This window comes from Balaenoptera ricei, chromosome 9 (assembly GCF_028023285.1).
Source record: "Balaenoptera ricei isolate mBalRic1 chromosome 9, mBalRic1.hap2, whole genome shotgun sequence".
NCBI classification, from domain to species: domain Eukaryota; kingdom Metazoa; phylum Chordata; class Mammalia; order Artiodactyla; family Balaenopteridae; genus Balaenoptera; species Balaenoptera ricei.
In genome coordinates, this window is record NC_082647.1 from 42,516,462 (window position 1) to 42,533,170 (window position 16,709).

The 16,709-nt window shown below is 36.2% G+C and overlaps 1 protein-coding gene across 3 annotated transcripts in view; it reads right to left on the minus strand.

Annotated features, from left to right (window-relative positions):
• The window catches only part of SEPTIN7 (septin 7), a 79,648-nt gene that overhangs the window by 15,929 nt on the left and 47,010 nt on the right, over positions 1–16,709 (minus strand). For all 3 annotated transcript variants that reach the window (XM_059933617.1, XM_059933615.1, XM_059933616.1), the window contains exons 7-10: positions 16,584–16,676; positions 15,585–15,681; positions 14,103–14,154; positions 9,609–9,734 (exon numbers count right to left, since the gene is read on the minus strand). In XM_059933617.1, coding sequence (XP_059789600.1) covers positions 9,609–9,734; positions 14,103–14,154; positions 15,585–15,681; positions 16,584–16,676 — 368 coding nt within the window. The remainder of the gene's footprint in view (positions 1–9,608; positions 9,735–14,102; positions 14,155–15,584; positions 15,682–16,583; positions 16,677–16,709) is intronic.

The window sequence follows — 16,709 nt, forward strand, 5'->3', positions numbered from 1 at the left end:
GCTTATAATGTAGAAAATACAGGAAAAAGGATCACTTTTTTAAAAATTAATTCTATTTTTTATACAGCAGGTTCTTATTAGTTATCTATTTTATACATATTAGTGTATATATGTCAATCCCAACCTCCCAATTCATCCCACCACCACCACCACCCCGCCACTTTCCCCCCTGGTGTCCATACGTTTGTTCTCTACATCTGTGTCTCTATTTCTGCCCTGCAAACTGGTTCATGTGCACCATTTTTCTAGGTTCCACATATATGCATTAATATACGATATTTGTTTTCCTCTTTCTGACTTACTTCACCCTGTACAACAGTCTCTAGATCCATCCACGTCTCTACAAATGACACAATTTCATTCCTTTTTATGGCTGAGTAATATTCCATTGTATATTTGTACCACATCTTCTTTATCCATTGGTCTGTCGATGGGAATTTAGGTTGTTTCCATGACCTGGCTACTGTAAATAGTGCTGCAATGAACTGCGGTGCATGTGTCTTTTTGCTTTATGGTTTTCTCTGGGTATATGCCCAGTAGTGGGATTGCTGGGTCATATGGTAATTTTATTTTTAGTTTTTTAAGGAACCTCCATACTGTTCTACATAGTGACTGTATCAATTTACATTCCCACCAACAGTGCAAGAGGGTTCCCTTTTCTCCACACCCTCTCCAGCATTTGTTGTTTGTAGATTTTCTGAGGATGCCCATTCTAACTGGTGTGAGGTGATACCTCACTGTAGTTCTGATTTGCATTTCTCTAATAATTAGTGATGTTGAGAAGCTTTTCATGTGCTTCTTGGCCATCTGAATGTCTTCTTTGGAGAAATGTCTATTTAGGTCTTCTGCCTATTTTTGGATTGAGTTTTTTTTTTATATTGAGCTGCATGAGTTGTTTATATATTTTGGAGATTAATCCTTTGTCTGTCGATTCGTTTGCAAATATTTTCTCCCATTCTGAGGGTTGTCTTTTTGTCTTGTTTGTAGTTTCCTTTGCTTTGCAAATGCTTTTTTTATTAGGTCCCATTTGTTTATTTTTGTTTTTATTTCCATTACTCTAGGAGGTGGATCAAAAAAGATCTTGCTGTGATTTATGTCAAAGAGTGTTCTTCCTATGTTTTCCTCTAAGAGTTTTAGTGTCCAGTCTTACATTTAGGTCTCTAATCCATTTTGAGTTTATTTTTGTGTATGGTGTTAAGGGAGTGTTCTACTTTCATTCTTTTACATGTAGCTGTACAGTTTTCCCAGCACCACTTATTGAAGAGACTGTCTTTTCTCCATTGTATATCCTTGCCTCCTTTGTCATAGATTAGTTGACCATAGGTGTGTGGGTTTATCTCTGGGTTTTCTATCCTGTTCCATTGATCTATATTTCTGTTTTTGTGCCAGCACCATATCGTCTTGATTACTGTAGCTTTGTAGTATAGTCTGAAGTCAGGGAGTCTGATTCCTCCAGCTCTGTTTTTTTTCCCTCAAGATTGCTTTGGCTATTCGGGGTCTTTTGTGTCTCCATACAAATTTTAAGATTTTTTGTTCTAGTTCTGTAAAAAATGCCATTGGTAATTTGATAGGGATTTTACTGAATCTGTAGATTGCTTTGGGTAGTATAGTCATCTTCACAATATTGATTCTTCCAATCTAAGAACATGGTATATCTCTCCATCTGTGTGTCATCTTCGATCACTTTCATCAGTGTCTTATAGTTTTCTGAGTACAGGTCTTTTACCTCCTTTTGTAGGTTTATTCCTAGGTATTTTATTCTTTTTGTTGCGATGGTGAACGGGATTGTTTCCTTAATTTCTCTTTCTGATCTTTCGTTGTTAGTGTATAGGAATGCAAGAAATTTCTGTGGGTTAATTTTGTATCCTGCAACTTTACCAAATTCATTGATTAGCTCTAGTAGTTTTCTGGTAGCATCCTTAGGATTCTCTATGTATAGTATCGTGTCATCTGCAAACAGTGACAGTTTTACTTCTTCTTTTCCAATTTGTATTCCTGTTATTTCTTTTTCTTCTCTGATTTCCGTGGCTAGGACTTCCAAAACTACGTTGAATGACAGTGGCGAGAGTGGACATCCTTGTCTTGTTCCTGATCTTAGAGGAAATGCTTTCAGTTTTTCACCATTGAGAATGTTTGCTGTGGGTTTGTCGTATACGGCCTTTATTATGTTGAGGTAGGGTCCCTCTCTCCCCACTTTCTGGAGAGTTTTTATCATAAATGGGTGTTGAATTTTGTCAAAGGCTTTTTCTGCATCTATTGAGATGATCATATGGTTTTTCTTCTTCAATTTGTTAATATGGTGTATCACATTGATTGATTTGTGTATATTGAAGAACCCTTTCATCCCTGGGATAAACCCCACTTGATCATGGTGTATGATCCTGGAAAAAGGATCACTTTTTGTCATCGCATTTTTCTTTTCAAATGAAAGTTTTTTTATTAGGTGACTAGAAAAACCATTTAAATTATATCATTACCTGCCTGCTTTTTAATGAAAACTCTTCTTCACACATGTAGATAAGCTAAAGCTTATAAACTTAAACTTGTCAGAGAAATTTAAAGTGACTCAGTCAAAAATATGAAAAGACCTGGTAAAAAATTTTTTTTTAAAAAGGCTACAATATAACCTGAACAGCACATTAAATCCCCAAAGATATAACTTAGCTCCTTTTAGAGATCTATTCAAGGGGTGACAGTTCCTGAAAGCCACCAGATGACTTACCCTTTTCATGTGACCAACAATAGAATCACAGCAAGGACCACACTTAAGGCTGACCCAGTAAGGCCCTACTGTGGTTGTCTTACATGACCCACATTTTGAGTGTAATGGAAAGACAACCACATTTCATTTAAATTACGTGTGATCTTTCCTGAAGAACTCATTAAGTACATTTACATATTTTTGCTTCAGTGGTGTGGTAGGTCACTATGTATACAGACATGTAGCAATTTTCATACAAAATTTTCCAAAGGAATTTCACTTAAAATAAGAATTTCAAAGAGCAACAAAAATTTCCAAACATTCTGGGAAACAATTGTTACCAGCATTTTATTTTGCCAAGTGAGAGTGTTAAAACTAAACGTAAATAAAACAATACTATCATTATATTTTCATGAAAGGACACACGAACAAGAGTAAAAGATATAACTGAATAAATTATTTTTTTTTGGAAAAACTTGGGACAAATTTCAGAAAATTGTCATGATATCTCTTTAGATCAATGAAAACTTTGTCATGTACCAAAAGAGTTCTGAGGATTAGCCTTTAGAAACCTGTGTTTTCAGTCATTAATAGGAATTCAGTTATCCATAGAGTTTTCCCAAGACTACAGATGGAGAAGGTTGTAGAAAACAAAAATAAAATTAATATATGGGAAAGAGGTAACTCCAACTTGACCACCTCAATAAAGCAGAACAGATATAGAAATAAAGTGAGTCACACAAGTGTTTTGGCTTCTCAGGGCATATAGAAGTTATGTTTACACTACACTGTAGTCTATTAGATGTGCAGCAGCATTATGTCTTAGAAAACAATGTATATACCTTAATTTAAAAATATGTTATTGCTGAAGAATGCTAACCGTCATCTAGCCTTAAGTGAGTCGTAGTAGGAACATCAAAGATCACTGATTACAGATCAACATAACAAATATAATAATAATAAAGTTTAAAACAGCAGTCCCCAACCTTTTCGGCACCAGGGACCGGTTTTGTGGAAGACAGTTTTTCCACAGACTTGGTGGTGGTTGGGGGGGGTTGTTCAGGTGGTAATGCGAGCAATGGGGAGCGATGGGGAGGAGCAGATGAAGCTTCGCTTGCCCGCCGCTCACCTCCTGCTGTGCGGCCTAGTTCCTAACAGGCCATGGACCAATACCAGTCCGCGGCCCGGGGGTTGGGGAACCCTGGTTTAAAACATTGAGAGAATTACCAATGTAACACAGAGACATGAAGAAAGCAAATGCCGGTGGGAAAATGGCAAAGATAGATTTGCTTGATGCAGTATGCCACAAACCTTCAATTTGTAAAAAACACATTATCTGCGAAGTGTAATACAGCAAAGTGCAATAAAACAAGGTATGCCTGTAAAAGATGTAAGGAAGACCACGAAGGAAGAAGCAAGTAAAACTTTAAAAAAAGCATGTTGAACAAAAAAGGATACCCCTCCCCTTATTGGGGATTACTTTAAGAGATCTGCAATCTTGACATGGTTAATTCTCCACTTTCCTTTACAATTTTGTTGAATCTCTTTTAATTTGGAACCTGACCTCCCTTTCTGTTACTTCTAACCATCCTCCACCCTCCGGACAGGGGTGGGCAACATATACTCTCCCTGAGGAAAACAGATGACTTGATATTTTTTTTGCCAGACACAAGTAATACCTGAACAGCTGCTAAGAATAGAGCTCACTTTTCCAGACTCCAGCCTTGAGACAAATCAGTATTTGATGAGACAAGCTCAGCTATGTTTCAGATTTTAACCATATAATCTAAATCTTGGGTTTTGTCCCCAGCTTTACTGAGATATAATTGACATATAATATTGTCTCAGTTTAAGGTACACAATGTGATGTCGAGGACCACTAACATAACAGAAAGGCACATTTTCAAACATATAAACCAAATACCAAATATTTTTATTTTTAACCCATGGTTCAGTACACTCTACAGTCCATCCAAAACTGGCTCCGAAAATTAAATATAAGATAAATTAATCTACTTTATGCTTAACATTAAAAAAAATTAACTTATATACTAAAACCAAGTGTAATTAGCACTCTATGGAGCGTACACTGCCAGACAAAGGTTAATATAACTATAAATATTAAATAGATGTATATCTGTATATGTATGTATATGTCTATATATTATATAAGAACAATTAAAAAACACAGGTCTGGGCTTCCCTGGTGGCACAGAGGTTAAGAATCTGCCTGCCAGGCTTCCCTGGTGGCGCAGTGGTTGAGAATCTGCCTGCCAATGCAGGGGACACGGGTTCGAGCCCTGGTCTGGGAAGATCCCATATGCCACAGAGCAACTAGGCCCGTGAGCCACAACTACTGAGCCTGCGCTTCGCAATAAGAGAGGCCACGATAGTGAGAGGCCCGTGCACCGCGATGAAGAGTGGCCCCCGCTTGCCGCAACTAGAGAAAGCCCTAGCACAGAAACGAAGACCCAACATAGCAACCAATCAATCAATTAAAAAAATAAATAAATCTTAAAAGCAGAAACCTACCATTAAAAAAAAAAAAAAAAAAAAAAGAATCTGCCTGCCAATGCAGGGGACAAGGGTTCGAGCCCTGGTCCAGGAAGATCCCACATGCCATGGAGCAACTAAGCCCGTGTGCCACAACTACTGAGCCCGCGTGCCACAACTACTGAAGCCTGCGTGCCTACAGCCCGTGCTCCGCAACAAGAGAAGCCACCGCAATGAGAAGTCCACACACACCGCAACGAAGAGTAGCCCCCACTCGCCGCAACTAGAGAAAGCCTGTGCCCAGCAATGAAGACCCAACGCAGCCAAAAATAATAAATAAATAAATTAAAAAAAAAAAAAGGAAACACAGGTCCATCAGCAATCAGGTGAATAAATGACCTTATTCTCAAGTTTATTTCTTTCTCAAATTCCCTGCAGATGCTGTTTAGAGACCATACGAAGTAATAAAGAAAGTGATAAAATGACCACTTTTTTTTTTTTAAAGGACCAAAGTTCAGTGGTCTTCAAACTGAGGTCTCTATTTATATGAAGAGAGTTACTTGAGTCTGTGCAGTTTTTTTTTTTTTAATTTATTGTATTTATTTATTTATGGCTGTGTTGTGTCCTCGTTTCTGTGTGAGGGCTTTCTCTAGTTGTGGCAAGCGGGGGCCACTCTTCATCGTGGTGCGCGGGCCTCTCACCACCGCGGCTTCACTTGTTGCGGAGCACAGGCTCCAGACGCGCAGGCTCAGTAACTGTGGCTCACGGGCCTAGTTGCTCCGCGGCATGTGGGATCCTCCCAGACCAGGGCTCGAACCCGTGTCCCCTGCATTGGCAGGCAGACTCTCAACCACTGCGCCACCAGGGAAGCCCAAGTCTGTGCAGTTTTAAGAGAATCAATTTCCAGATCCTCAACTTCCATACAAAGTTTTGCCTAAAGTGATCTATCTGAAAATTTCCAAGTTAACAGATAGTCCGTTTCTCACATTACAGAAGAAAGACCTACTCCTTCTTACTTATCCCTTACTAAGGTACACTGTACCTGAAGGTATGAAAACCTCCAGGTGACAAGAGAGAAGTCTCTTTCAATGATTAATCAAACACTATAACATAAACCTGTAAGAGTGTATCTCCAAGTATTAAACATGTTTCTATTAAGGGCATGGTGTGGGGTTAGGTGTTAGAAACATGGTATTTGGGTCCCTGTCAGGATGCTCTGAATTAAGATATATAGCAAAGGGAGGTGGCTGGAGAACTGGCAATTTCTGTTTAATGACTCTACCTTTTCCACTCTGAGCTCCCTGAAACCTCAATCTCTCCGTGCCACCATTATCAAAGGATGCATTGCTAGGGAGAAAAAAGTCCCATGGGAGCAATACAAATAGAACATCAATAAGAAGCCCAGACTCACATTTGCTTACTTTACGTATTTAAATATTAGCCATTCTTTTCAGTTATCTGTGGATGGGTCCATAGCTATAAAGAAAGGCACCTTACATTGGCTAAAGCACCATAAATTGCTGGTACCGATTTTTTTTTTCCCAAAAATTCAACTGGAATGAACAGCTAACATTTTCAAGACAATATGATACAATCAAAGGATAAAAATTCCAAGTGACTTCTTTCAGATTCAGTATGTATCATTCAATAAAGTAGTAAAAACCTAATTTAACAAATCATATATCAATACCTGTTCTAATTACAACCATTCCCCAGTTGGTTCAATCTTCAAAAATATTTATTTTTCTATTACTTAAAGTAAAATTAAATAATATACTAACTCCTGGGGCAATCTGCTTTTTAGCAGTACAAACTTTTTTATTATTTTCATAGGCAAAGTTTAGACATGATTCATCTCATTAAGAAATACATTTCCAATAGAATCCTACTTTTCATGTTTTCACCTGGGTTATAGTTTAACTCAAGTAATCCACACTAGAATTCTGTATATGCAGAAGAATTTTTAACAACACTATAAGGTTCACTATTTTTCTCTGAATTACCTTACCTGCATCCAACAGTAAAAAATATCCCAATAGCACTATTTTAAAAGCCTTAAATTCAAACTATGGAAAAAAAAATTCCTTATTTCTAGCACATTAACAAATGTTTAAAAGAAAAAAATCGAACATTAAGTGCATACACTTAATGTATGCATTTAATGAAAGATATGTACTGACAGTACATTTTGCTTTAACATATTATAAAATTACCAGTGGCTTTAATTGTGTATGTTTTTCTTTTAAACAGTTAAAAAGTCCATAAACTAGTGAAATGCATTTAAAATGGATTCAATTTTATGAACAGTATTCACTATGATGGATCTTTATATTTCTGTGCTAAATAATAGTTGTTTGATACAAATTCTGCTAAAAAGAAATAGATTAAAAACGTTGCCTTTTTTCATGCACTGAACCTTACCTCAAGTAGAATCTTGTATTTTAAATATTAAAAAAAATCAATTTTTAAAATAGCAGTAGTAAATTCCTAGAAGTCAGTGTTTTGCAAAGCACGCGTTACTCATCACCTATATCGAAACCATCAAGGCTTAAAAAAAAAAAAAGGACGGGGGGGGGGGGGGTGGATTCCCTGGCGGCCCAGTGGTTAGGACTCCACACTTCCACTGCAGGGGGCATGGGTTCAATCCCTGGCTGGGGAACTAAGATCCCATGTGCTGTGCGGCATGGCCAAAAAAAACCCCCAAAAAAACAAAAAATCATCTAGGGTGCTCATTAAAAATACAAACTCTCAGGCCCATCCCACATGTACTGAATCAGAATCTCTTGCTAATGACTAAGTCTAGAAATTTACCTTTTTACCAATTACTCTGGGACTTCCCTGGTGGCACAGTGGTTAAGAATCCGCCTGCCAATGCAGGGGACTCGGGTTCAAGCCCTGGTCCGGGAAGATCTCACATGCCGTGGAGCAACTAAGCCCGTGCACCACAACTACTGAGCCTGCGCTCTAGAGCCCGCGCGCCACAACTACTGAGCCTGCGCTCTAGAGCCCGTGCACCACAACTACTGAGCCTGCACTAGAGAGCTCATGCTCTGCAATGAGAAGCCCACCCACTGCAACGAAGAGCAGCCCCCACTCTCTGCAACTAGAGAAAGTCAGAGTGCAGCAACAAAGACCCAACGCAGCCAAAAATAAATAAATAAATTAAAAAAAAAAAAAAAAGCAATTGCTCTCGGGAGATCTCTAAAGCCAGAAAATCTAGAAACTGATCAATAAAGTTCCTCAAATAAGCACGCTAATAATAGTGTAAGAAGAAATTAAAAATTAAGAAAGAGATTAGGGGCTATAACCCAAATATCATGAAGAAAATAAACACAGAGTTAGGTCCAAGATCAGTTTTAAACGAGAACTGCTTGTGACTCTGCCAATGATTATTAATGCTTTGTGCACTTTCTTATGGAATTTAGGGCCACTGCGGAGACATAACTAAAAAAGCAAAAAGGAACATTTTTCTCTTCCATTATAAGGAATGCTGACCACTATAACACAGTATTGCTACTTTGAGAACTTGCTTCCCTTATTATTTATTATGCAGAAGATCCTTCAGGATTATCCTCTAATAGCATCAATACATAACACCTGGCTAAAAATGTGCATACATTGTTAAAATGGTTTTTGTAATACTTACGGTCTTCAACAACCCCAAATAAAGGAAAAACAGGGCACAGACATGGTTACCAAGTCTATACCAGCTAACTCACCAGCTTCCTCACACATCTCTTTTCCCTACACCATCATAAAACCACATCTTGAAGATACTAGCTCGGGTGGGTGAAGCTATACACTCAGGAGTCACTCACACCACTCTAACAACCAACAGAAGAAATCCAAACTCCAGCTAATTTACTCCCTGGAAATACACAATAGGAATACAAAAGGTAACCAAGACTACAATAATTAAATGTTCCTTTTGTTTGGTCCTGTCCCTTATTTCTATATAATCTTCTAGTAAATACTCTGCTTCCAAAATGGTTTATTTTAAAAAGACATAATAAAAGGTAGAAGCTCTATGTTTAGTCTCCTTAAAGAGACTATGGGATGTTTATCTTAAGAGTAAAATGGGTTTAAGGGTTACTTGGTAGAAACTGTTCTCTTCCCTTAAAAAAAAAAATGCTGAAGGAGCTATTTGATTTCTAATTGGGGATCTATTAAATGTGTTACGTAGATTATTAAGATGATGGCAAAGACCAGAAGAAAATGCATGGCTCTTTCACTTAAGGAACAAGGTTATAAAACTACACTTCCTCCAGCAAAGCTTGACAATATAAATTTGGCTGTTGTACCTAAAGAACATTATCCCAATTTTCTATTGAGTAGCCAAGAGGAATGTGATGAAACAATACGATTATTTACTACATAAATAATACCTTTTCTGGAGGAAACAATGTATACTTACTTAGTAAGCTGCCCTTTATTCTTGTTATTATCAACTCCATTATAAGTCACAGCTGCCAGTTTTCTGCTCCGGTAGTTCTCATAGTGTACATTATTAGTGACATCTTTCAAGTCCTGCATGTGTGTTCTGTCATAAATAAATGAACATCAAGAGTTTGTTTCTATTAAGAAAGCTTTGGTGTAAATTCAAAATTTTAGCAAAACAAAAATTTCAGACTTAAAATGAGCAAAAGACTATTCTTAAGGAAGATGGTATTCATCTGTCTTCATTCACATGTAAGGCAGAGTAAGACACAATGAGCTAACTTGACACCAATGGAAAATTAGGTTCCAAATGAAAGTTTAGGAGCATAAATCTTCTCAAAGCAGTTACTAAAGAATGACATTTCTAGAGAAGAGTATTTACCTTTTTAGTATATATTTTATTTTACTAGAGAAGGAAAAGTAGATTAGCTCCTACTAAAGTTCACAAATCAAAAGAAATTGCTTTCCTTTTAGCAATATTATTAATATTTGAGTTTTTATTCAGGTAATACATAGGGACACTTTAGATCACATATCAAGTTGGATGCAAACGGGAGAATTTTAATTTTGAGTAAATTTCTGTTTATTCAAATTGTCCAGTAAATGCGGTATTTTGGTTAAATGAATGTCTTCTTATAGCATATCTATCATACATAAAGTCAATCCATAGGAGACAACTATACAATACATGAGACATTTCATCATTCCTTAATGTTTCAAGATGCTAAAAGACTCCCTGAGCTGCTCTACGGTATCCTTTACCAATGCAGCAGTGTTTTTGGATATACGTGGTGTGGGAGTACTCTGTATCATTTGATCTTCCTTTTTCTCATCATCCATTCCTGCACCTGCAATCCCCCATCTTTCATCTCCACCACTTTACCAAAATCCCCTTATGGGAGACAAACATAAAGGTGTTACTCTGTATTTATTCTTCCTGATATCCAGGAAACAGTTACTACTACCTTCCCTTTTGTAAACAGAATGTGATGTTCAATTACTCTGATTCACCTAGTATTGGACATTTCCATGCAGTTTTCTGATAGTTTAACTCCTCCTATTTCTAAGACTGGGTTTTCCACAAGCCTCATCTCCCTTTATACTCTGTCCCTTGATGAATATATCCTCTCTATGGCCACTAGAGTTACACCTAAAGCTCTATCCTTCTGTACTTCAGTCAAGTCAGACAGTTCCTTACTCCTAGCGTATCCAATGACTGGGACTGAATAGTTCATGCTAATTTGTCACTGACTCTCAAACTTCAGAATTCTACTGCTTTGGGAGCTCTCTTTGCAGTCTCGAAGTCAAACCACTCTAACCCAGGACAACTTTCTCCTTGGCTGTCAGTCATTTTTTTGGTACCAGTATATGTTATAGGTGACACCACATAACGTTTTCAACTATATTGTAAACACCCCCTTTTACAAAAAACATGCCATCACCTTTTGTACTCTTGCCACAGATAGCACATAATGGGCCCTTTAAAAAGAACTGATTTGAAGCTGAGTTATGATAAACACTGTTGACTTTCTAGAATTACTGTTATCAGTTTCTCTAAGCAGAGAATAATAACTGTGCCAATATGAAACAATCTTCTTGTAATTTTTAAATATTATATATTATCTCATCAATGAATCACTGAAAAATAACTAAAGGACCTGAGGTAAAGTACTTTAGTAGCTGAAATACAAGATGTATAAAATAAAAATAAGGTGGACTTATTAACTAGTTGTTAAACTATTTTTGTTAATGTCATCAACATTTTAGATAGTGAAATATTTTTCCCTTTCACTAAAATAACTTTCTTTATGATTACCTGCTTCTGGTATTTTTCAGGATATAAAAGTGTCTATTTGCACTTACTTAAATATTTTACTTTATCCTTTTAAAAATCAACCCGTTCCTCCACTCTGAAAATAATTAGTAATATAGTTTTCTCCACAGTTTCCAGAATTTATTCATCTTTTCCACATCCTATTGCTGGTAACAAAGCACTCTCTTCTCTCCTTTTGTTTTCCTTCTCTATTTGATTTCTGCACTGTCCATTGCCACACCCTGAAACTATTTTTATCAAGTTTTCCTCTTTCCATTGTCTTCCTTGGTTTGCCTGCAACAGCTAGTTCTCTTAATTAGCAAAGTGACACAGCTTTGAACTTGAATCTTTCTTAGAAGCAACCACTACTCCTAAATTTAACCTGCAGGATTTCAATTACTTGGAACTTACAGACATATGGAACACTGGCATTGATATTTCCTTCATGTATTTATTAAACATCCACTAGGTGCCTTTATCATAAAGACATGAGCTACATAATACATACATCTTTCTCATCTCTCCTCCGAACTTAAAAGGAAAAGCAATAAAGTAAAATATTCCTAAGCTTACCATTTTCAAAGCATACTTATCAAGGATGTTTTACACGTCTCAAAGACTATAAATGAAAAATTGTGTTAAGAAGCCAAATGAACATCTAGCTTAAGTGAACATTTATGCCTTAGGAAAGAAAAACAAGTGTGCTAAATCAAATTTAACAAATAAATGAATTTTTTATTAAGCAAAATTGCCTAATCATCTACCTCAAGGAGCTGAAGCCAATATCTTCATCCTACTTGTTAAAAATGTTAAGCAGGACCACTCCCAATCCCACAAATAAACATTTAAGGACTGTATTTATCCTAATCCATCTTAAGGCATCTATTTCCATGAATCTCTTCCTATCTGATCCACTCCATGATAACATACCACTTACCACTTACTCTGAGTTTCTTTAATACATGTAAGCAACCTCATCACAGCACACATCTACTTATATATTACATAATTTTAGAATTTTTTATATATTCATACATGTATGATTGTCCTGTTGCTTGCCTGTACTAAATCTTCCTGCAGGAATGGTCCTTCCTGCTTATAATGCTTCCATACTAGTGAGTCCCACTCACCAGATGTCACTGTGTACCTTCAAATGTTCAAAGTCTAGCTTCTGACTCAGTAACTAGCTTTCCTTTCTATAGTATTTTAGGTATATAGGCAATTATTGATTGCATATTTAAAAAACACATAAGACAAAGTTATAGAATATCATTGTGTCAGGCACTAGGCAAGTAGCATAGATTTAAAATTGAAGAAAAGAATAAAATCAGAGGGAATGTACTGGCAATTAATACTTATGAAACATTCCTTACATATATAATGTCATAAGAGATTATTAGTTCTTCTGAAGTCACATCTTAAAAATGGAAGTGAAAGGAAAGAGTTCGTAACAGAACCTGAAGTGTTGTATTCTCAAAACCAAGAGATGACCACCCTTTCATATGCATTTGCTCTTCTCCCACTGTGTGAGGCATGGCAACCCCAATGGCTGAATTAACTCCGTCATCCACTTTCTACCAAAACACCTTGTCGTGAGCTCTTTTGAGAAAAACCAATTACATGGTAATCTCTTTGATTTCAAAATTCACTTTCACCTCTTGTATATTTCTTGAGGTAGCAGTTTGACTCATATTTTCCCCCATTTTTAAGAATGATCTTATTCTTGTTCCATGATTTCCAATTATCATCAATATGCATGTTACTACTTCAACATAGCTAAAGAGATTCCTGTGTTTTGGGAAAGTGGATAGTATGAAAATGAAAAGACACCAACTTAAGATGGCCATCCAAAACTGGAGGTTGAAGAGAATAGTACATAGTGAGGGTCTGGAGAAGCAAGCAACATGAGAGAGGAGAGAAGTAGCAAAAGGGTATGCAATGGCATGAGAAAGGGATTTATCTCAGCATGAAAACACTGAGGTTCATTCTGATCCCCTTTCTGTTCCTTTCCCACTTATGTCTCTGGTTCTTTTCAATTTTTTCTTCAGGATTTCCTCTCTGCTATTGATTTTCTAATTCAGGTCCTGGTCCTCTAATCAGAAAAATCTCAATGTTCTGTTCTCACATGCTTTCCTTCTCTTTCATCAGCTGCACAAGGTACAATTTAGGAGTAATGTTTTCCCTCCTGGGAGGAAGATCAGTTTTGTTCACAGTGTTCCAGTAACAAAAACGCTCCACTCACCAGCTACCAAGCTATGTATTTTTAAATATTCAAAGTCAAGTTTTTGACCCAAAACTTAGCCTTCCCTTCCACAGTTTTCACATTAAAGAAGAGCAAAAGCCTGTTCCTTTCCACTTTCCATAGCTCTTTCAGTATTAAACCTTAACACAAAGTATAATGATCAAGAGACCCATTTTCCTATACATCCCTAGCCACACAGCCTATTTTGTATTTTTGCTCTTAACTTCAAAACCTTGGCAAAATAACCCAAGCTGTCTCCATGCAGTGCTTACTGCAGTACTTACTTCAGTGCGAGAATTAAGATACCACTTTAAATTAGCTAAATTTATAGAAGACAAAAAGTTAAATCTGTCTGACTCTTATTTTATTTAGGGAAAGAAAAAACTTATGTTATTTTCATCATTACTCACACTTACCTTATCAACATATTTCTTAGAATTGTAAAATCACAATGTTCACCATTTTCAACTATAAAAAAAAAAAATAGATCACATACATTATTTCCACTAAACCCAGTCTTTTCAAAGGAAATTGGGTGTTAACAACAATGAGAGAATATGCAAAATAGCTTAGATCAATTTTTCATTAAGATTTAACACTGTAACATAGTACTTAATTTAAGGGCACATCAGAGGACTGTACTATATTACTTTATTGTAGTTTAATGCTCAATGATAAAATATAAACCTAACAAATGAGCTCTCCAAAAGCAAACAATTTTGACATTTTGAAAGAGGACATCATGTATTTCTCTTTATCGGTTGAAAATATATTTATTCCATAATAAAACGCATTTAAAAAGTTCAGTGTTGGGGGTGAGCAGGGGATCACTTTAGAAAAACATCCCTAAGGTAACCAAAATGAAAACTTGAGCCAAGAACATTAAGGTTCTTTATTTTTTAAAAACGTATCACTAAAAGAACACTCTTTGGTGGGGGAGGTACCTAAAACTAAAGATACAAAGCAATTTCTTCTGTGCGTATTTCTAAGGGCTGTACTAGTTCTAAAGCCTCAGCTCAGCAACTGAAGGTTACATGGCGATGACAGAGCTGGGAATGAGCAGAGTATCACTGGTCGGGAAAGTCACTGATAACAACAGTAACTTGGAAAATATTCTAAAAATTACAGAATTTTTCAAAGTAATACCAACAAATACAACAATCATGACTCAAATCTTGATTCCAAGTTACTATAACACAGAAGATTAAATATTAGTAAAACCAGTATAATAAACACAAATTTGGGGAAACATGTCTATTGCCAAGAAGGCTTGTTGAGAATTGATGCTATAACTAAGATTTTATTGTTGTTTAACACTCCTTAAAAAATTAGTAGAGGATCACTTAATAATGAAATTTTTTTGCTCTAAAGATGTGATGCCAAAAAAGGTGACTTCTGTCCTGAGGAAAAGAAACTGTGAATGTTTTAATTGAGCTTCTGACGGTTGTTCTCATGCTTGAGGGTCCCAGGCCCATCTGAGACTCAGATAAAAGTGACAGGCCTTTTCTCCAAAATTGTTCTCAATTTCAGAAGGTTTATTAGATCCCTTGGAAGCAATCTTTGGTCCCCACGTAAAGAACTCCTGCATTATAAGAGTTTTCAAACAAAAAAACAGGAATAGACTAAATGGTGAGGCAGAGGTGGGAGGGTGGGTACTGACAAGTGGCTTCTAAAGTACTACACCTTTAAGATTTAACACATACTTGCCTGACTTAGTAGGACACAAGGTCTGAGAAACTTGAGGAAATGAGACTCAATGAAACTGAATTCAGAACTATCTTTGAAAATCTAGACTATATCAATGCAGTATGCATATCATACTACTTACTATAAATACAAATATTTTTAATCACATTTGTGAGATCTTATAGAAAGCCATTCACTGAAGAAAACCTTACCTTCAGCAACACCCCAAGGATACTGCCTTCCTCTGACCCTTTTGCCATTAACTTCAATGATAGTATTACTACCTACCACAGCAAGAGGTAAACGGTCCTATAAAACAAAGTACTCTTGTTCAAATATATCTCTGTAGTCCTCACAAATTCAAGAATAAAGAAGTTACATTACTCAACAGATTAGCAAAAAAAATTATTACCCCGACAGTTTCTGCATTCATTTTTATAGGCCATTCAATTACTATTTAGTAAGATGCCATTATATAGCATTGCCACCAATGTAAACAATAAATATTTTCACTGAAAATTTAAGAATACTAAGGCATATGCTGATCAAATTATTTGTTAAAACATCATTCCAAAAAGAAGCTGCCCCCTATTGGAAAAATTAAAAAGGATAAAAAATATATTAGCAGTTAGAGGAAAAAAATGAGGCTTGTGGCTAGCTTGCCTACCTGATCACAAACCAACCCTAACAGCCCTGGAGGCAGAGAATGCCATTAATCAGTACATCATTTTTAGGTCCAGGGTACTTAGGAAACCACTATAATTTAAAAATACAGAAAATTATGTCGGTATGGATTTTTGGTTGATTCTTATGAAAGGACAAAAGAAAACATATTTTTGGCTCTTAAAACAAAGATTAAGCATAACAGTGCTTAAGAACAAATCCTTTCCCTTCTTATCACGCCCCCCTTTTCTTTCCCATTACCTGTTTTCGGGGGGGGGGGGGAATTATAAAATATGAAATCAGTTAACTGAAAACCACATGAAGACAAGAATTACGTTATTCATCTCTCTATTCCATATAATGCTTTATGATACGTAACAGCCAAACAACAAAGTTAATCATAAAGTTGAATTCAATATTGAATAATCGCTCTATTTATTTTGTAAGTCAACTGTTTAAAAACACTGATATTTTTGGTCTTTCCAGGAGCTATTATAGTATTTTTAAGTCCCTAAAACATTTTAGTATATGTATGGGAATGAACCTACCTTTATCTTTTTAACAAGCTTATTTTCTTCTTCATCATCTGTCTCTGGGAATTCATATATTTTAATTTTATGTTCTTGGATTTCTTTCATTATCTAAAATGAAAGAGGAAGTCAGCAAAAGAGCAT